Source organism: Mastigoproctus giganteus, chromosome 10 (genome assembly GCF_048544385.1).
Source record: "Mastigoproctus giganteus isolate SK-2022 chromosome 10, ASM4854438v1, whole genome shotgun sequence".
In the NCBI taxonomy this organism is placed as follows: Eukaryota; Metazoa; Arthropoda; class Arachnida; order Uropygi; family Thelyphonidae; genus Mastigoproctus; species Mastigoproctus giganteus.
The window spans coordinates 137,162,912-137,185,461 of record NC_143584.1 but is presented as its reverse complement, the minus strand read 5'-3'; the positions used below and the strand labels follow the sequence as shown (position 1 = coordinate 137,185,461).

Genomic DNA, 22,550 nt, shown 5'->3' with positions numbered 1-22,550 from the left:
TAGTTTTACGTTAGAGCTACCTCTTTACAACAATTAAAAATTTGAATTCCCTACCCACTAACTTTATACTATAACAATGGTGGCAAGATTCGAACGAAGAACAGTTTTATGTATATTAAGTAGTAACCTACACAATGTCTAACTAAATTAAAAATAAAAATAACAATCATAACTGGTGTACTGTAGTGACTGCAATCAATGAATTAACTGGAACCTGTGCACATGCAAGAGCATTTCTCTTTCTTGTTAACTGTAATTGTATATTGTTTCTGAACACTATACTTTTAATGGATATCTCAGAATTATTTTGTATTATTAGGTATTCATAATTGGCAGTGTATGTTTGTAATAAAACATACAGAACATCATATTGGTAAAACCCCTAGCTTTATAGCTGTGATAGAATATTATATATTGTATTGTATTTGTATATACTATTGAAACTATACAATAAAGATTCTATTAGATAATTTCAAAGTTTTTGATACCATAACAACTCGCATTGAACACTTTCATTACCATACTTTTGTTAGAGAATTATCACAAAAGGCTACCTGTTCTGATGAGGGAATGGTAAGTGAGTGCCAAAATAGGCTGCGATGGCTATTGATAGGGTTATAGGTATAGCAAGGTACTATATTACTCCTATGCACCTTATCACCCCTGAAATTAAATATGCACTTTACCACCTATGAACCTCACCACCCCTGAAAAATTAAATAAACATAAACTAAAGAATCAAAGCAACACTCACTCTTGAGGAAGAAAATGCATGAATGTCACATATATCAAACCACTGGCAATTCTCTTCTTTGTAATGGTAAAGTAGTAACAGCAGCAATCAATGATGAAGTGGTTGGAAATTAGCCATGAAATGTCTAATTTCCAACTGGAAATAAACAGATATTTAGATCTCATGTATGTTATAAGAACCACCGGCAATAACTAGCACCTGTGGGACCAGCGCATTCTGCCTTGGAGATTGCTGCTGTGTTGCCTGATGCACTCTTGTGCATCAGGCAACACAGCGGCAATCATGTTTAGTCATGTAACTCATCCCTCTATGCCGCTCTGTTGCCTGATGCACTCTTGTGCATTAGGCAACAGAGTGGCATAGAGGGATGAGTTACATGACTAAACTGAATTAAAATAAATATATATATTGCTATTTGGCAGTGAAATTAATAATAAATCTGAACATTATTATTCTCATAAACCTATGAAGGAAACTTACTTGATGCAGTTAGCTGATGTATGCCAGCAACATATCCAAGGCGGCTGAAACTACATTTTTTTCCAGCTATAGCAATTTTACAGGTTATTATCCAAGACTCTTTTGTTGCTAAGACAAGATAATTATTATCACTTTCCTGGAATAAAGTAATATAGTTAAAAACTCTGGTATTTTAAATGTTCACATTATTCATAATATATTTATAATATACGTTAATTTTATTGATTTCTTTCTTCAGGCGGTAGAGTTTTAAAATGTAAACCTACAATGATTTCAAAATTATAAATTTCAGTTTTAAAGAATGCAATAATGCTGACACATTAAGCAAATAACTTGTAGCTCCTAATTATTACAAAAAAATCAATTTACATTAAAAAAAATTAGCAAAATTTCTATAAAAAGTTAGTATTTATAAAATATTACTTATTAAATTAATCCTTATTAGCATTATGTCAAATTATTGTGAAAATCATATTACTATTTGCATTAACATTATTTGAACTTCAAGTTTAGTAACTCCAAGTACAAATCCGTCAGTCCTTCTGATATCCGTCAAAAGGATATCAGAAGGATTCTGATGAATCTTGATGCTAAGAAAGCTCCAGGTCCTGATGGTATTTCTCCACTTGTTCTCAAAACCTGTGCTCCTGAACTTACTCCTATTCTTTGTCGCCTTTTTTCACTTTCTTATTCCAAAGGTGTTTTTCCTTCTGCTTGGAAATTTGCTCATATCCAGCCAGTTCCTAAAAAGGGTGACAAATCCCTCCCATCCAATTATCGTCCCATTGCAATTACTTCTACTCTTTCTAAAGTAATGGAGAAATCAATTAGCCGCCAACTCTTAAACTACCTAGAAACCTCCCGTCTGATCAACGATCGCCAGTATGGATTCCGTCAGTGTCGATCCACTGGTGATATTCTGGCTTATGTTACCCATTTATGGACTAATTCAATGGAAAGGTTTGGTGAAACACAAGTAGTTGCTCTTGACATCTCAAAGGCTTTTGATCGTGTTTGGCATAAAGGTCTTCTAAACAAGCTTCCATCTTATGGTTTGCCAACTGTTTTTAGTAACTGGTAATCCAGTTTTCTCTCTGATCGCTCACTGAGGGTAATGTAGATGGCTCTCTGTCTTCTAACTTTTCCACTAATTCCGGTGTCCCCCAAGGTTCAGTTCTTTCCCCCACTCTTTTCCTTTTGTATATCAATGACCTTCTTCCATTGACTGGAAATCCTATCCATAGTTTGCCGATGATAGCACATTGCATTCAACTTTCCATTTTGAGAAACCTTGTCCTGCTCAATCAGCTTCAACTTCTCGAAAATCTGCTACCAATTCCTTAAATGCCGATCTTCAGGTAATTCTCCAGTGGGGCAAAGACAACTTAGTTGATTTCAACCCTTCTAAAACTCAGTCTTGTCTTATATCTCGCAAAAAGGATTCTTCTGCTCCTATGCTTATCTTTAGTGACACTCCGATTTCTAGGCAAAATGATATATCTCTTTTGGGGATTACCCTGACTTCTAATCTCTCTTGGCACAAGCACATTACAAATATTGCTTCCTCTGCATCTAAAAAACTTGGTTTTCCCTTTCGCTCTCGGCGTTACTTTTCTTCCAAACAGCTGCTCACTCTGTATAAATCGCAAATCCGCCCTTCCATGGAATATTGTTCCCACATCTGGGGTGGTGCACCCAAAACCTCTCTCAGGCTTCTTGATTCCATTCAGAAGAGGGCAGTTAGGTTAATTAATAATTCATCTCTAACAGAGTCTCTCCACTCGCTTTCTCACAGACGTACTGTTTCTGCTGCATGCCTCTTCTACAGATACTTCCATGGGCGCTATTCTTCTGAACTGGCTTCTATAATTCCCGCTCTCTCTTTCAAAACAGTCCAAACACGTGCCGCCACCAGCCAACATCCATTTACTGTCCAACTTCAAACCCACAGAACCAACTTTTCATCTTCCTCATTTATTCATTCAACTGCCGTTTTCTGGAACAACCTTCCTTCATATGTATTTCCTGAAAATTACAATCTACAGAATTTCAAGTCCAGTGTCAACAAATATCTTCTTTCGTCTTCTTAACCTCCAACCCAAGCACGGTACTAAGTTTGTTTGTTTGTTTGTTATTTGGTTTTTAGGAGCATTAGCAACTAAGGCCATATTGCTCCAGGATATGCGGTGGTCATTCCCTGACCTTTCCGCATCCTCCGTATTTGGTGGTGACGGGCTCGAACCCCGGTCTAATCAAGAAGTGTGTGCTACGCACTGCTGCTCCTTCCCACCTGGCTACGGAGTCGCCTACGGTACTAAGTACTATAGGTTCTAATACCTCTCGTGTTTGGGGTTCACATAAAAAAAAATAAATAAAAAAATAAAATAATGTTAATGTAAATAATAACATCATTACTAATCATAATTATAAACTGAAGTATCCCTCCTCTTATGTATTAAATGCTGATTGTAATTCCCATATTTGTTGAACTTTTTTTTTTAAATGTGAGTTAAAAAACAGTATCTCTACTAATACAAAAACTCTTATTTGATCATTTTTAAATTTAATTTAAGCAATAATTACTAAAAATTTAAAATTACAAGAATATGTTATAAATAGTAATGGGAATATGACATGTTAATGGGGTGACAGGAAATGTTATTTAGGTATGACAATTTCATTCAATCATCCTGGCAAAGCTGGATTAATCAGGCACGGTAGCACAGTTATGTCGCACTAGTCAGGTATGTTTGCTTTAGATTATACTTATGATTTTTATATACAAAATGAAGCAATGTGTATTAAGCACTGAATTCATAAATTAACAGAGGAATTTAAATCTTGTTTACTGTATGTGCATTACCTCTTCAGAATGTTGCTATAATGAAAAAGTTTATCTGTAATCATGGTTATTATTCTTTAAACAACATTTAATCTGTGATTGAGTGATATTTAACGTTGTTTTGTGCAAAGTTCATCAGCCTTCAATTTTATGAGATTTTTTTATCCTTCATTAGACCAATTTATTACATTCTTTAGTATTTTACTCATTAATATTATAGGAATGGAGTATCATATCACAAATGGAAAATTTTTGAAATGCATAATTTATTAATGTACAGTCAGTCCTTGATCGAATTCGTGTAGTGTTTACACTACACGAATTCGATCATACATGGTTTATAAATAGGGGAACGATATCGTATATAACACAAACCGAATTCGCTTATGCATGATTCACCTTTGTTTACAAGAAATGGCAGTCGAACGCGAAATTACCCCAACTGAACACAATACGATAGGAATGAAGAGAAGATTCTGAAAATGTATTTATGTTTTTTATATCAGTGAAGGGGAAACACATTCACCATAATAGCATAAAAACCCACACAATTTCAGCTATCGGTATTATCGCAAATGCAATTAGATTGAGTTTACTACCAGTTTTATAACAGATTCCACAAGCAGAAACGCAACTGGAAATTGTTTTTATTGTTTTATGGTAGTAACCCCCAGAAATGTGCTTTAGTAAAATGTGAGCTAATGAGGTGTTCATAGTGTGTCTCTGCCTTCGGTGTTGTTTATTCAGTTGCTACACGCGTGCAGCTTTGTTTATGTGTATCAAGCGTGCCTCCTCATTTTGCAATTGTGCTTTATTTCCTAAAAATGGGTAAAATACTTAAAAATTGTGAAAAGGAAGTGTCCTGATGAAGACACTGCAGATTCAGAGAGAAAAAGAAAAGCAATAGCGATAAACAGAGGCGGACTGGGTCAAAAATTCTTACCCGGGAAAATTTATAGTGGCCTCATACTATGGTTTATGGCCAAAATCCCTCCGGCCCACCGGGGTTTCCCCGGTAAGGCTTATGGCCATTGCTCTCGACAGAGAAAAAATATGAAATTGTGAAACGCTTTGAGCGAAATGAAAGGACCATGTGATATTGCACGTGCTACAGACCTAAATGAGGCAACGCCGAGAATTACAAAGAATGCAGAGAAAATAAAAACAACTTTCATAGCAGGAACAACTCAAGGTGCAATTAAAATCCCTTAAATTAAGACACAAAGAATTGGAAGAGATGGAACAGTTGTCATCTGTTTGGATAGAAAAGTCAAACAAAAAACAAGTTTGCTTACGATAGAAGCAAAAGCAGTAGCAATATTTTATTACGTAATAGTCGTAATAAAATATGTAAGTATTTTATTATGATTATTTATTGTGTTTGGTAATGTTTTCATTACAAATGTGTGTTCAATCTTGGGTGGTCAGCACCTAACCCCATTTTTCCCATAGGGCCTGTTGTTTATATTGCACGAGGGTTTCTAGGAACACAACTATTGTGCTATACGAGGACTGACTGTACCATGAATATTCAAAATAATGGAAAAACTAATCTGCAAAAAGAACTAAACTCCAAAAAAACTTTCCTAATTCACATCAAAGTATCAATACAAAGTATCTGTACAGAATCAAAATATGTTACTACGGTATAGTTTAGGGCTAAATCCTCAGGTTATGTAAAGATTTTAACTAATGTACAAGTTAGTGCAATTGCATCATTTCAGTACACAGCCAACTACTTAAGTAGTTATAAATTGGCATCATTAAGTATATCTCATATTGTGAATACCTTCACAATGAGTTGCCATGATATTGCACTAACTTGAATAAGTAACGCTCCACCATAGGAGAAGACTATTGTTACTTATTCTCAGCGGATACCATTACCCATACGGCACTGTTTCAGAGCTTATTAGCTCCTCATCAGTGGGTGGGCAGGTGGAATGATGACAACCCAGTTGTGAAGTATAAATCCACAATATGAGATATGCCTAGTGGTGTGGAGTGATTTAGATTACGGTATAGTTTAGGATTAAAGCCTCAGGTTATGTAAAGAGTTTAACTAATGTACAAGTTACTGCAATTGCAACATTTCAGTACATAGCCAACTATTTAAGTAGTTATAAATTGGTGCCGTATGGTACCCAAATGGTGGTTGTTGTTTGTTGTTTTGGTTTTTAGGAGCATTAGCAACTAAGGCCATATTGCTCCGGGATATGCGGTGGTCATTCCCTGACCTTTCCGCATCCTCCGTATTTGGTGGTGACGGGCTCGAACACCAGTCTAATCAAGAAGCGTGTGCTATGCACTGCTGCTCCTTCCCACCTGGCTACGGAGGTGCCCACCCCAGATGTGGGAAAATATTCCATGTTAGGGCGGATTTGCGATTTGTACAGAGTGGACAGCTGTTTGAAGAAAAGTAACGCTGAAAGCAAAAGAGAAAATCAAGTTTTTTTAATGCAGAGGAAGCAATATTTGTAATGTGCTTGTGCCAAGAGAGATTAGAAGTCAGGGTAAACCCCAAAAGAGATATATCAACTTGCCTAGAAATCAGAGTGTCACCGAAGATAAGCATAGGAGCAGAAGAATCTTTTGCGAGATATCAGACAAGACTCAGTTTTAGAAGGATTGAAATCAACTAAGTTGTCTTTGCCCCACTGGAGAATTACCTGGAGATCGGCATTTAAGGAATTGGTAGCAGATTTTCGAGAAGTTGAAGCTGATTGGGCTGGGCAAGGTTTCTCAAAATGGAAAGTAGAATGCAATGTGCTATCATCAGCAAAACTATGGATGGGACTTCCAGTCAATGGAAGGTCATTAATATACAAGAGGAAAAGAGTGGGGGAAAGAACTGAAAGAACTGCAAGTGGAAATGGACATCGTTGAGATAAGAACTGAGACCATATATATTTGGGGGACACCAGCATTAGTGGAGAAATTAGAAGACAGAGAGCCATCTACATTACCCTCAGTGAGCGATCAGAGAGAAAACTGGATAACCAATTACAAAAAACATAACTAGCAAACCATAAGATGGAAGCTTGTTTAGACGACCTTTATACAAAACACAGTTGAATGCCTTTGAGATGTCAAGAGCAACTGCTTGTGTTTCACCAAACTTTTCCATTGAATTTGTCCATAAATAGGTAACATTAGCCAGAATATCACCAGTGGATCGACACTGACAGAATCCATACTGGCATTCGTTGATCAGACGGAAGATTTCTAGGTAGTTTAAGAGTTGGCAATTAATTGTTTTCTCCATTACTTTAGAAAGAAGTAATTGCAATGGGATGATAATTGGATGGGAGGGATTTGTCACCCTTTTTAGGAACTAGCTGGATATGAGCAAATTTCAAAGCAGAAGAAAAAACACCTTTGGAATAAGAAAGGGAAAAAAGGCGGCAAAGAACAGGAGCACAGGTTTTGAGAACAAGTGGAGAAATACCATCAGGATCTGGAGCTTTTTTAGCATCAAGATCCGTCAAAATTCTTCTGACATCCTTTTGACGGAAGACCACAGTCATTGAATGGAGTGTGCTGGGAATGGTGGGAGGTGTTTTACCAAGATCATTAACACATGAGTTGGAAGAAAAATGGGATGCTAGCAGGTCAGCTTTATCCTTGGCTGAAGTGATAACAGAACCATCTGGTTTTCACAGAGGTGGGCAAAGTTGCGGCCAATAGCTATGGCAAGAGACCAGAATGCTTGGCTACCATTAAGGCAAGAAGTAAGTTTTCTACTCTTAGCCTGTTCAAAATCTAGTTTGGTCTGATTAATAACTGCTTTGCAATTGTTGCGAGCTTTGGTGTAGGTAGAAAATGAAACTGAAGAATTGGAAACAAGCCAATTACAATATGCAACATTCTTCTCTTGAACAGCCTTAGCACATTTATTGGAAAACCAAAGTTTAGATAAAGGACGAGATTTTAAAGTGGAGTGTGGTATAAAGGATTCCATTCCTACAAGAATAATTTCACTGACACGATCTGAACAAACGCTGACATCATAAGTTTTGAAACAGTAATCAGACTAAGGAAAAGAAGAAAAGAAATTTCGCAGGTCATCCCATTTTGCATTCTTGTAATGCCAAACAATACGAGGTCAGTTTTGTTTGTTTGTTTATTTGGTTTTTAGGAGCATTAGCAACTAAGGCCATATTGCTCCGGGATATGCGGTGGTCATTCCCTGACCTTTTCGCATCCTCCGTATTTGTTGGTGACGGGCTCGAACCCCGGTCTAATCAAGAAGCGTGTGCTACACACTGCTGCTCCTTCCCACCTGGCTACGGAGGCGCCATACGAGGTTGGGAATAGCCATGAGATAAAGGCTCTACTGGAAAAGAGACAATCACCAAGTTGTGATCTGAGGTGCCTAAAGGACCACTCACTTCGACCGTGTACTTAGAAGTGTCGTTTGTGAGAAAAATATCAAGCGTGTTGGCTGTATGGTTAGGATTGTCCGGTATTCTTGTAGGTAAATGAACAATCTGTGCCAGGTCATTAATAATTCCAAAAGCCTCAGCATCTTGAAAAGCTAGGTCGCTGTGACTAGAAAACAGAAGCCAGCTGGAGTTGTGAACATTAAAATCACCAAGGAAAATTACCTCACTGTTAGGAAAGTTTGACTGGAGAAAGTCAAGTTGCAAAGAGAGGAAGTCAAAGAGCTCCAAGTGATTAGCGGAGTTGGGAGAACAGTAGATACAACAAATGAATTTGACACAATGAGGTAGAGAGATTTTAAGCCAGAGAAGATCGAAGGGAGGATATTCCAAATTACCAAGTCTCTGACGGGGAATATCGGAACGGACAAACACACAAGTACCACCTTTGAGGTGAAAGGAATCATAAAGCGAATAGTTTGGGTTGTTATTTTTTGGTTTTGGTTTTTTTTTTTAGGAGCATTAGCAACTAAGACCATATTGCTCCGGGGATATGCGGTGGTCATTCCCTGATCTTTCCGCATCCTCCGTATTTGGTGGTCACAGGCTCAAACCTCGGTCTAATCAAGAAGCGTGTGCTACGCATTGCTGCTCCTGCCCACCTGGCTATGGAGGCGCCCGCAAATAGTCTGGGGAAATGAACAGTAGTTGAATCAACTGATAACTGAGATTCTGTCAGAAAAAGTACATGGGGCTTGGCAGACTGCAAGTGGAAATGGACATCATTGAGATAAGAACTGAGATCACGTATATTTGTGAAATGAACTAGGAAGTGTTTGGGAAGTTTAGATCTTTTCACAGATAAGCTTGCTCTATTGGTAGAAGACAGAGTAGTTATTAATGGATACTGCTCTTCTTTGATTAGGTTTGGTTCGGTGTACTAACTAGTGGCTAGCCTGCGAACACCATTTTAGAGCTGTACCCTCGAAATGTAAGGAAGATTGGATCTCTCCACAATGTTCATCATAACCTCAAAAGTCATCAGTCATACTGCATGATGGAAGAGATGGGGAAGGGTTATTCGAGGTAGGGCAATATCATGGCAACTCGTTGTGAAGGTATTCACGATATGAGATATACTTAATGATGCCAATTTATAACTACTAAGTAGTTGGCTATGTACTGAAATGATGCAATTGCACTAACTTGTACATTAGTTAAACTCTTTACATAACCTGAAGCTTTAGCCCTAAACTAACCCCAGAGGCTCACATCTGGTGAGCATGGGCTTGACACACCCAGGGCCCTGAGCTGGAAATCACCATTCTTCTGTTTCTTGGTGATTCCCTTCTACTTCTCTCTCTCTCTCTCTCTCTCTCTCTCTCTCTGGGTAACTCGGAAATTTTTTTTGGTTGGTGCAGCATAAACCTTAGGCTTCCTATATGGCTAGTAATAATAATAATAATACCGTAATCTAAATTACTCCACACCATCAGGCATTTCTCATATTGTGGATTTATACTTTGCAACTGGATTGTCATCATTCCAACACCAGGGTACCTGCCCACCCACTGAAGAGGAGCCAATAAGCTCTGAAATGGTGTCATATGGGGGTGCTTTATGTTGTCCGGAGTTTCTGAGAATAGGTAACAACAGTCTTCCCCACTGCGCAGCATTCCCTGTTCGAGGAGTCTGAGTTTTTGAGTGGTGTGAGTTGAAGGAGTTAGTCCCTTTCGTTCTTCTACACAGTTTCGCTTCTTCTTCCTCTCCTATTATAACTTTCCCTCTACTTTTTTCTTTTCTAAGTCTAATAGGGACAAGTGGATAGTAGAGTTATTATCCCACACCTATACAATAAGCTCAGAAACAGTGCCGTATGGGTGATGGTATCTGCTGAGAATAAGTAACAATAGTCTTCTCCTATGGTGAAGCGTTACTTATTCGAGGTAGTGCAATATCATGGCAACTCGTTGTGAAGATATTCACAATATGAGATATACTTAATGATGCCAATTTATAACTACTTAAGTACTTGACTATGTACTGAAATGATGGAATTGCACTAACTTGTAAATTAATACGTTACTATTAATTAATCAAGAGAAAAATTTTAGCCAGATACTCTTCTTAACACTACGCAGAATTTTCTTAATTCTCATTTAAAATATTAATAATATTTTAGTTTTGTTGTGGTACGCATTCATGAATAGATGATTAATACATTAATTTAGCTAGTATGAGAAAGATCACAAATTTCTTGCATGCGATAATAAGATTGCTACATTTTTTTTTTTTTTTTTTTTGACACCATTACTAGTCATACAATTTGATGCATACAAGTTGTGCATTAACTCAAAATAAATACAGTAGACTCTCCATTAACCGGAATTCAAGAAACCAGCAAAAAAAATCTTGGAAATAGTAGGTAGTTGAAAAATTAAAATGATACATATTAATTTCTAGATAAAATGATTGAAACTTGGCGCGCCACTTTGCACTGTGAGTGTGCACATGCGCGTCCCACATCACATGTTTGTCTCTCACTCCCGACAATTCACTGTGTCAATATACCGGTTGATTTGTTGTTATTCAAATTCTGTGTTTTTCAACCCCTAGTATGCCGAAATAGGTAGCAAGTAAGAGTAAACGTGTAGTGCTTACCCTCAAGCAGAAGATGGAAATATGCAAGAGACTTGAGAAAGGTGAAAGTTGTGCAGTGCTCATGGAAGAATTTAATGTTGGCTCATCAACAATCTATGACATTAAGGCTCAGCTCAGAAAATAAAGGAGTTTTATGCCAAGTCGGAGAGTGACAAGAATGTAGAGAAGCGTCATACTCTTCATACACCAAGATTGGAAGTGCTTGACCAGGCTATTTCAGTGCTTGGATCTTTTCAGCGATTCACTTGGATCGCTGAAAAGATTCAAGGGTGGTTGCATTTCTGGACCCATGTTGCAAGAAAAAGAGAAAGAATTTCATGAGAAAATGAAAATTGAAGGTAAGTGTTCATTTTCAAGTGGCTGGCTTACTCGATTCAAGGTTTCTCACAGCATCTGTAAGCTGGATTTGTCAGGGGAGCAGAAATTGGCTGATTTTCAGGCTGCAGCTTCATTTCGTGAGGTGTTTAGTGAAATAGTGAAAAAAAAAATGACTTGACCCCAGAACAAATTTATAATGCAGATGAGACAGGACTAATGTGGAAGTGTCTGCCTAATTCTACTTTGTCTGGTGGTAAAGAGAAGGTAGCTCATGGGTTTAAGCAAAATAAAGAGTGTGTAACTATGCTCGTTTGTGCAAATGCATCAGGAAATCATAAAGTAAAGCTGTGTGGTCAGCAAATTTGCTAAACCAAGGTGCTTTAAAAGCGTAAGTAACCTTCCTGTACATTATCATGCACAGAATAACAGTTGGATGGACGCAGGAATCTTTACCAAGTGGTTTCATTATTCGTTTGTCCCTAGTGTTAAAGAAAATTTACGAAAGAAAGAATTACCAGAGAATAGTAAAGTTTTGTTGCTCTTGGATAACTGTCGCGCACATCCTCCTGCTGAAGAGCTAGTTAATGGCAACATTTTCGTGTGTTATCTTCCAGCTAATGTCACAAGTCTGATCCAACCAATAGATCAGGGGATGATGCAAGACAAAATTGTTTTTCAGGCGCGACAATGCGGAAAATGACTAATTTTGACGGGACAATTCTGGATTTTCAGAAGAAATATAACCTCAACGATGCTATCTACACTATCAGTTGTGCTTGGGACTCTGTGAATAATGAAACATTACGGAAATGTTGGAGAAAGTTGTGGCCAGCTGTGATATTTGAGAAGTCCTCCTCCGTCAAATTTGAGGAGTTTCCAGGCAATAGTGCAGCTGTTAATAGCACTGTTTATGATGAAATCTGTGAGTTAGTTGACGAAATGAATTTGCCTCGAGATGAAGTCGACAACTGGCTTGTTGTGGATGAACATATACCAGTAACTCATACACTGAATATGGGAGACATAGAAGCTGTTGTGAATCATGGAAAAATGAAAGTTGCAGAGGAGGAAGAAAGTGATGATGATGTGTGTCAGGTGGGAAAAGTATCCTGGCAGAGAGCTACTGCAGCATTTGAAACTTTAATAGCTTTTGCAGAACAGCAACCCTTCTTCACTTCTCAGTATCTTATGCAGCTCCACATCATGCATAACTTGACTTTGTCTGAAAGACGTAAGACCTCAAAGCAAGGTGATATTCGTTCATTTTTGAAGAATGCTGAAAGCAAGTTTGGCAGCACAACATCATCTACTGATGCAGATCCAGAACCATCTACAGGCCCTCCTGATCCTGTCCCAGCTACATCAGCAGATCCTGACTATCCTCATGTGATGTCTACCCAGTAAACTCTATACCTACTGCAACAGTTTTGAGTGTGTTTTTTTGTAAGTTACTGTATTCAAAAAGCGGTTTCTATAATAAAACTCAGTTTCTTTAGTAAAATTTGTCTATGTTTGTCTTAATTTTCTAAGTATTGGGCTCAGTATAATGGTCAGGTATTTTTTTAATACTAACTCTCAAGCAACCAGAAACTACAGTTATCCGGCATCTACCAATCCTCATGGGTGCCGGTTAACTGGGAGTCTACTGTATTATGCTATTTACTACATATACTTGCAAACTTCATAACTAAATGTAAACTACTCTTGCTAAGTACATATATGAGCCAGAGACCAATCTGATGTCACTTTAGAACAGCTGAGAGTAATAGACTGAAAATGCCCACTGATTCATCTTTCAGCTGTACATTGTACAGCTAATCAAAACTTCATATCAGCTAAAAGATTTAAGTTATGAAATTTTACCTTGATTGTGTGGAATTAAATCTGATTTTATATGTCACATGCATAAATACATCACTATTCACGGAAAAGATTAACCATGGAAGCTGCTTGAAAGAAAAACACATTATATTTAACTAGAATATTAGAACTGTACAATTGTGGAGGTATGCAATAAAATAAAGGTCTTCTACATAAGCTTCCATCTTATGGTTTACTAACTGTTTTTTGTAATTGGTTATCCATTTTTCTCTCTGACTGCTTACTGAGGGTAACGGTAGATGGCTCTCTGTCTTCTAACTTCTCCACTAATGCTGATGTCCCCCAAGGTTCAGTTCTTTCACCCACTCTTTTCCTCCTATATATTAATGACCTTCTTCCATTGACCAGAAATCCTATCCATAGTTTTGCTGATGATAGCACATTGCATTCCACTTTCCAGTTTGAGAAACCTTGCCCTGCTCAATCAGCTTCAACTTCTTGAAGATCCATTACCAATTCCTTAAATGCTGTTTCTAGGTAATTCTCCAGTGGGGCAAAGACAACTTAGTTGATTTCAATCCTTCTAAAACTCAATCCTGTCTTATATCCCGCAAAAAGGATTCTTCTGCTCCTATGCTTATCTTTGGTGACACTCCGATTTCTAGACAAGATGATATCTCTTTTGGGGATTACCCTGACTTCTAATCTTTCTTGGCACAAGCACATTATAAATATTGCTCCCTCTGCATCTAAAAAACTGGGTTTTCTCTTTCGCACTCGGCGTTACTTTTCTTCCAAAAGCTGTTCACTCTGTATAAATCGCAAATCCGCCCTGCCATGGAATATTGTTCCCACATCTGGGGTGGTGCCCCCAAAACCTCTCTCAGGCTTCTTGATTCCATTCAGAAGAGGGCAGTTAGGTTAATTAATGATTCATCTCTAACAGAGTCTCTCCACTCGCTTTCTCATAGACGCACTGTTTCTGCTGCATGCCTCTTCTACAGATACTTCCATGGGCACTGTTCTTCTGAATTGGCTTCTATAATTCCCGCTCTCTCTTTCAAAACAGTCCGAACATGTGCCACAACCAGCCAACATCCATTTATTGTCCAACTTCAAGCTCACAGAACCAACTTTTCATCTTCCTTGTTTATTCATTCAACTGTCATTTTCTGCAACAACCTTCCTTCATACATATTTCCTAAAAATTACATCTACAGAAGTTGAAGTCTAATGTCAACAGATATCTTCTTTCATCTTCTCAACCCCCAATCCATGCATGGTACTAAGTACTATACATTTTAATACCTCTCATGTTTGGGGTTTCCATAAAAAAAAAAAAAAAAAAATCTTCATTATTCATGTTCTGACATAGGTAAATAAACATGCTTCAGAAAGACCATTTACCAAAATTAAATGACAATTCATAAATTCTAAGATAAAAGGCTTTTTACAAGTTATTTTTATGTTTCTCTAGATTTTTTATCCAAGAAAAATGCAGTTAAAGTAACAGCGTAGAAAGGACCCTTAACACTCAGTTCGCATTTTTTTTTTTTTTTTTTTTTATCGTAGGATAAAAAAAGTAGCTTATAGACTATAAGCTAGCCTATAAGTAGCTTACAGACCCACTCAGGATCCTTAGTTTATTCTGAATTGAGACATCGAGATTTGGAAGTTAATTAATACTTAAGTGTACGCAGAGTTACCGTTCGTAACTTGCCGCCATTGTTATACGACACAACGTTATATCCCGAAGTAGATAGTGTAAACTTAGTATAGTATAGTATATAATATAATATTGTCAATTAATCAGTAAAATCTATTAATCTTGTTAAACTTCATTGTCACTATGTATATAAAGTGCTTAGCATCATAATACACAGCCATTTCTGAATAAACAGAAAATTTTTAAGGTGGCATCGTTTTAGGTTATATCTCATATTGTGAATGCCTTCACAACGAGTTGCCATGATATTGCACTACTTCGAATAAGTAACGCTTCACCTAAGGAGAAGACTAATGTTACTTATTCTCAGATAGGTACCACCACCCAGACAGCACTGTTTCAGGGCTATTTGGCCCTTCGTCAGTGAGTGGGTAGGTACCCAAGTGATGCAATGATGGCAAAAACAGTTATGAAGTATAACTCACTGACGAAGGGCCAAATAGCCCTGAAACAGTGCTGTCTGGGTGGTGGTACCTATCTGAGAATAAGTAACATTAGTCTTCTCCTTAGGTGAAGCGTTACTTATTCGAAGTAGTGCAATATCATGGCAACTCGTTGTGAAGGCATTCACAATATGAGATATAACCTAAAACGATGCCACCTTAAAAATTTTCTGTTTATTCAGAAATGGCTGTGTATTATGATGCTAAGCACTTTATATACATAGTCTAAATTTGTTCGCAGCTTGAGGCTCTAGCCCTAAATGCGTCTTAGACTTCATTGTCAATTAAATTGTACTTTTAACTAAATACATATAACGATTTAGATTACAAACGTAACATAATTAATTAATACATAACTTGATACGGAAGTTATATAAATGGAACTCGTAGATAATACTCGATACTGAAAAATATATATAGCATTATAACTGTGTTGGGATACAAGTTTAGGGTTATAATTTTGTACTGAAATTGAAAGTTTATTGAAATTAAATCGAAATCATGACTCTGACCAGAGCAGCAAAGCAAAAGGTTCAAGCTAATGGGAGCGCTGTGGCTCAGGGGAGAACTGAGGGAGGCAGTTGCCCTCTGAATCACAGCCTTTTAAAATGCACTGCTTGCATGATGTTTGTGGAGCAATTAGGTACGGGACATGATATTGCCATGGGGGGTGTCTTTGTGGGTATGTGCGCGATGTAAGGAGCGTAAGGAAATCAGGCAACAACTCAGCATTGTTATGGGCCTATATGAGAGCTTGAAGGACAGGGTGGATGCCCTCAAAGGATCTAAATTTAGGGCCCATCAAGCTTTCAGCTGCCCACATCAACCTGGTCATCATGCAACACAGTGGCAACCCCCAAGGCAGAATGCGCTGGTCCCACAGGAACTAGTAGTTGTTGTTGACTCTACTGTCAGTGAAACAGGGAACATGCTTTGTAAAAAGGATAGGTGGAACAGGAACAGGGTATGTGTGCCAGGGGCAAAGGTTGATGACGTTGTAGAGCGGATATCGTTTTTTAAGGTGATATAGTTGTACACATTGGCACTAATGATATTAAGAGTAGGAGACCGGCAGAATTACTTAACAAGTACAGGTCACTGTTGAAAAAAAGCCATGAATTAGGGTTGAATTTGAAAGTGTCTGCAATTCTGCCCAGACACGATAGGAGGGAGTATATGATGAGAGCCTTGTCGATCAATTCGGCCCTGGAAAGATTGTGCAAGGCTCAAGGGGTAAAATTTTTTTCAGCCTGGTCTGTACTTGTTAATAGGAGAGACTGCTTCTACAGGGATGGGATACACTTAAATAGAAAGGGTGCAAGAATATTTGCTGATGCTATCGAGGCAGTGTTAGGTGGGTCGGAAAACTGCTAGCTTGGGGGGGGATACAAGGACTAATAGATTAACAGTAGCCACTGGCAGAAGTGAAAGTGATTCTTGCACTGCTTCTATTGGAATGAGCAGCAGCCTGGAAAACAAGATGATGTGATTAATACACGAAGAAACCAGTTTTTTCCTGCTTCCTTTGTGTACCGTGGCCATGAGATCAAACTGGATAGTACGGCACCATCGTGATATCCAAGCCAGAGGCTGGAATCAAACCCGTGACCTTTGGGTTGCCAGGCAGGCACTTTACCCACCCGGCTAGCCTGGTCGGCAGTTAGCATTAGCAGAGGCATATGATGCAAGACAGCAAGCTTATACAGCATCAGTCAAAAAAAAAATTCCCATTTCACCCATCCATTCGCTATAAAAGTTTGTCTAGTTCTTCCTTGAATTTATTTAAGCAATCAACTTACACAATGGAAGATGGGAGTTTGTTCCAGCAATCAACCAACCACTGGCTAAAGGCAAATTTCTGCACATCTATTCTACAACTGTTTTTCCTCAATTTGAATTGATGCCCTCTCATGTTTGTAATCTAAGCAAGAGGAAATATCCCATCAGCATTGAACCTACTCAAACTATGCAAAGCCTTATACACCTCAGTCAGATCACCTCACAGGTGCCTAGTCTCCAGAAGCTGCAATATATGGAACTCAAGCCTTTCTTGGTAAGAGGATCCCTTCCTTCCCCTCACCAATCTTGTTGCCCTTCTCTACACTCATTCTAGCAACTCTACATCCTTCCTAAAATGAGGTCTCCAGACCAGACCTGTATGCAGTACTCAAGATGTGGCCTGACCACTGACTTATAACAATGGGATAACCACCTCTTTATCCCTGATAGGAAAATTCCTGTATATTGTTGACAAGACCTCATGACCTGCTCTGGCAGCCTGTCTGCACTACTCAGAAAACTTCATATCTGACTGCACAATTACCCCCAGATTTTTTCCATTCTCTACCAACCTAAATGTAGTACCACACAGTTGGTACATTTCTCTTGGGTTACAGCTACCCATATACACTACGTTACATTTGTGAATGTTAAACTTCAGTTGCCACTTCTCAACCCATCTGCTCAACTTTTCTAGATCCTGTTGCAGTAGCTTACTGTCATTAACAACCCTGCCAACCTTTGTATCATCTGTAAACGTGGACATTAAGCCTGATATACCCTCAATATCATTGATAAATATATAAAACAACAATGGACATAATACCGAACCCTGGGGGACTTGCTAATAACATTAGTCCTTGAAGAGCAGTGTCTTAATTACCACTCAACCATCCTTTTATCCATTGTAGCAACTTGCCCTTAATGCCATACCGTTCCAATTTGTACAGTAGTCTTCCCTGTGCAACGGTATCAAACACTTTCCTGATATCCAAATACATGATATCAAAATTATTTTTTGCATCCAATTCCTTTGTGACCACATCATAGTATCCAATCAGATTGGTCAGACAAGACTTCCCCTTAACAAACTCATGCTGTATCTGAGTTATTGCTGCAGTCTTGTCTAGATGATCCTGCAATGCTTCTTTAATCAGTGACTCAATTATTTTCCCTGGAACAGAGGTTGAACTAACAGGTGTGTAATTACTCATGTCACCCTTTGATCTTCCTTTGTGAATTGCGGAACTATTTGCACATCTCCAGTCCGTAGGTACCTCCCACAAGTCCAAGGATGCTCTCATAATTATGGTAATGGTTTGCTTACATCATTTGACCTTCCACAGATTGATTTAAACAAACTCAGCTCCTTACTCTTACTTGTTCTGAGCAACAACTTTGCCAAACTGTCTTGCAAGATGAAACTCTTCTGCACAATAGCACAATAAATTGCGGAACTATTTGCACATCTCCAGTCCGTAGGTACCTCCCACAAGTCCAAGGATGCTCTCATAATTATGGTAAATGGTTTGCTTACATCATTTGACCTTCCACAGATTGATTTAAACAAACTCAGCTCCTTACTCTTACTTGTTCTGAGCAACAACTTTGCCAAACTGTCTTGCAAGATGAAACTCTTCTGCACAATAGCACAATACTAGAGAAATCAAGTTTGCATACCTTTACTTGTATGTGTGTTTGTGCTGGTATGAGACATTACTGAGGGGTATGAGACATCACTGAATACAAGGTAGTTTGGATCATTTAGTGAACAGTCCAAAATACCTTGTATTCTGCATTTCTCATCATGGAAATACAGCGGCGGACAAAAAAATCGCATCACACCTTAAAAAAAAGTAACATTTGTTGTGAAATGTAAAAGATATTGTTTGATTACAGTCATTTTGTTTGTTGCAAAGCAAAGGTGATGCATCAGATAATGCTTCTATTGCATCAGACAGTAATTGCAAGGTATTGTATCAGCAGTTTGTATAAATACAGCATTGGAAGTGTATACACGCTCATTAGTATTCTGTTTTGCAGAGGTGCATGCATGGCTCCCTATGTTCCGTTGACACCAAGAAAAAAAAGTGTAGCTGTTGCTCTGTCCGAGGAAGGGCTTTCTATGCATGCTATCGCTGATAAAATAGGCTACCACCAGTCAACAGTATCCTGGGTGCTGGAATTAAAGCATGAAACCGGTGACGTGAAGAGAAGACCTGGATTAGCCCGTAAGAGAATGACTACACCTTCCCAAGATCGATATTGGAAACAGCTATGCCTTCATAATCGCGATGCTAGTGCTCCTGATCTAAAACTGGACTTTGAGATGGCCTCTGGTGTTGAAACAAGTGCACAAACTATCCAAAGATGGCTTTCGGAATGTGGTCTGCATGCCTATTGGCCCAAGAAGAAGCTTTGTTGACCCAACAAATGAGGAAGAAATGACTTGCTTGGGCTAAAATGCATGGTTCATGGACAAAAGAGCAATGGAACACCGTCATATTTTCTGACAAATTGAAATTCAACCTGCATGGCTCAGATGGGAAGCAACATGTGAGAAGACGAAAATTGGAGGCATACCATCCTGACTGCATAACACCGACTGTAAAGTTCCCCACCAGTCAGAAGGTCTGCTGAGGCAAAACAAGCAAAGGGGTGGGGTGAATTAAGTTTATTAACGGAATGGTGAATGCAGAAACCTACACTGCTATCTTGGAGGAGTGCCTGGAACCCATTATTAGGGATCACCACACAGATGTCCAAAACCGTATTTTTGAAAAATACTTAGCACCTTGCCATGCAGCAAAATTGGTAAGGTTTATGCTATTTATATTTATGATGAGTTTGTCTTCTTGTCTCACAAGGTTTAAAACAAACTAACATCAATGTTTTCCCAGTGCAGTCATACATCAGAAATGCTGGCATTACAGTGTTGGACTGGCCCGGCAACAGTTCAGATTTGAACCCTATTGAAAACTGCTGGTACATAATGTCATCTAAAATTGCTCAGAACAAGCCAACAAGTAAGATTCAGCTGCAGGAGAGCATTGTAAGGATGTGGTATCATGAAATAGGGCAATCGCATATCGAGAAGTTGATTAACTCTATGCCAGATCGTTGCAAGGCTGTAATTGCAGCTTGAGGAGGAAGAACAAATGTTACCTTATCATTTGTTAAGTTATGTTAACTTGTTATTTCAGTTTGAACATGTAAATGATAACATGTAAGTTTGGTTGTCGTGATTGCCATTTGCATGATTTTTCATATTTCCATTAATTACGCATTTTACTCTTTGGGAAGATATTTATGGCAATTAGGTACATCAGGTGGAGTCTTTTTATTGGATTTCATTCAAGAGATATATATTCCATCTAACAAATGCATTTTGAACATTTCTGCAACCCACAATGCAGAGCAAAACACATTATTTGCAAAATTCACAAGTGATGCAGTTTTTTTTTTATCCACCACTGTATCTTGTGTGAATTCCCTCAAAAAAAAAAAAAAAAAAAAAATGGCAGCAATAACAGCATATAGAAATACCTCATTCAAAAACATAAAATTCACACTTAATGACAACATACTTGACTTCACATCACTATGATAAAAAACTCTCGCAGCAGGTATTGCGGTTCTATATGTTTCTCTAATATTCTTCTTCTTCTCTCTTTCAATATTGTAATGTTCCATTATGTCACAGCATAAGCCACACTATTGTGCTAGCGATAATCGTGTGTGCTCTCTCTTGCTGTGGACACTGTTGTCACCAATAACGTTAGTTTTACAATTAACTTTTCAATGCTGAGAGAGCACTTTCTCTGTACAAAAGTGCACTTAATTTTTACAGCATGAAAACTTTTAAAAAAGGAATTATTATTAAAAGGAATTGAAAAAAATTTCACATAATTTGTTTTGAATCCTTGAGGAATAGCTAATTTTTTAAATCTTTCAATGCAAAACTATTTTTTCTCCAAAGCATATTCCCATTTTTCTCTCAAATTGAGTGTGTGCACACACACATGGTAGCATGGCATCTGACTGGTGCCAAACATTCTTTTAAATTTCTGGAAAAAGACCAATCCCAACCACACAACTAACATTCTTGATATCTTTTCCCTTATCAACAACCATTCAAAGTACACAGTTGATGTTTTTGGCATCACAACTGTGTGAAATGGCACAATCTGAATGATTTCTATTTCTCTTTTCCATAGTGGGTCTACACTTAAATTTCTGGATGAGCATTTACTCAGATTGTCAAATCATTCTAGTAGAGATGAAATTATTTATTCCTCATTCAACCCTAAACTCTCATCCTTTATAAACCAAATCTCTGGCTTTATTTTCTGCTTACACTAAAGCTTGCAATAGTTGTAGACAAGTTATTAATAATCCAAACTTGACTTTAAAAAGGTTTAAAATTAGAAACTTGCTTCCTGTCCAAATGCCAACTGAGGCTTTGGGTGCTTGCCAGAGCTACTGGCTGCCGGCTCTGTCCACCCCTCTTACATTCTGATGTAAGAGATGGATCTGCTGGCTCTGCACGAATTACAAATGCACCCAATCATGGAATATTTTTCCTTTATCTGAGATGGTGCCCCCACTACCCAAATCTCTCTTAAAGTTCTAGATTTTATTCAAGGAAAGCAGTCAGATTAATTAATGTTCTATCACTTACAAACTCGCTTCACTTCCTCTCATCACTGGTGGGTGCTGGTTAGTTTTAAATAATCACCTACTACTGATAGGGAAAGGTTAAATTTAGTGAGTTTAGTTGGCAAGGTTGTGAAAATTAAACAAATAACAAATTTTCTTTGAAAAATTATGAGTGAAAATTTAGCCATCTGTAAGAAGAGGTCTGTCAACCAATTTAAGTATAGCACTCCTGGTTTAAAGATAAACAATTGGTTGACAGACTTTTACTTAGAGATACTCATTACATTATTAATTCTTACAGAATTAATAATGTAATGAGAGGACACAGGTAGCCAGTTTTGATAACACTATCTGCTTTGCTGCTTTAAAAAAAAAAAAAAACAGAATGTCTAATTTTTACCTATGCTGTGACTGAGGCATTTCCCATTCAGTCCTCAGGTGATTGGTTTTTCAAGCAACAGTCACAGAATTCCCCTCAATGACTGCTCTGATTTTTTTTCCCTCCTCATATAAAGAAAAAGCAATTATTATATATATAATACAACATTCAAACAAAAACCACATAGAAAAGGTCATGGTTTTTCCATGCTTTCTTGTTGTTGGCATTAGAAAGAATATCTAGTAGTTGCAGTGATTAGTTAACAGAGTCTAAAAAACAAGTCAGAACTCAACTGTTAGGAGGGAG

The 22,550-nt window shown here is 37.9% G+C and overlaps 1 protein-coding gene across 2 annotated transcripts in view; it reads right to left on the bottom strand.

Annotated features, from left to right (window-relative positions):
• LOC150079307 (general transcription factor 3C polypeptide 4-like) overlaps window positions 1-22,550 on the bottom strand; it is a 201,807-nt gene that overhangs the window by 106,833 nt on the left and 72,424 nt on the right. For both annotated transcript variants that reach the window (XM_090382719.1, XM_090382720.1), the window contains exon 8: window positions 1,235-1,370. In XM_090382719.1, the coding sequence (XP_090238845.1) occupies window positions 1,235-1,370 (136 nt within the window). The remainder of the gene's footprint in view (window positions 1-1,234; window positions 1,371-22,550) is intronic.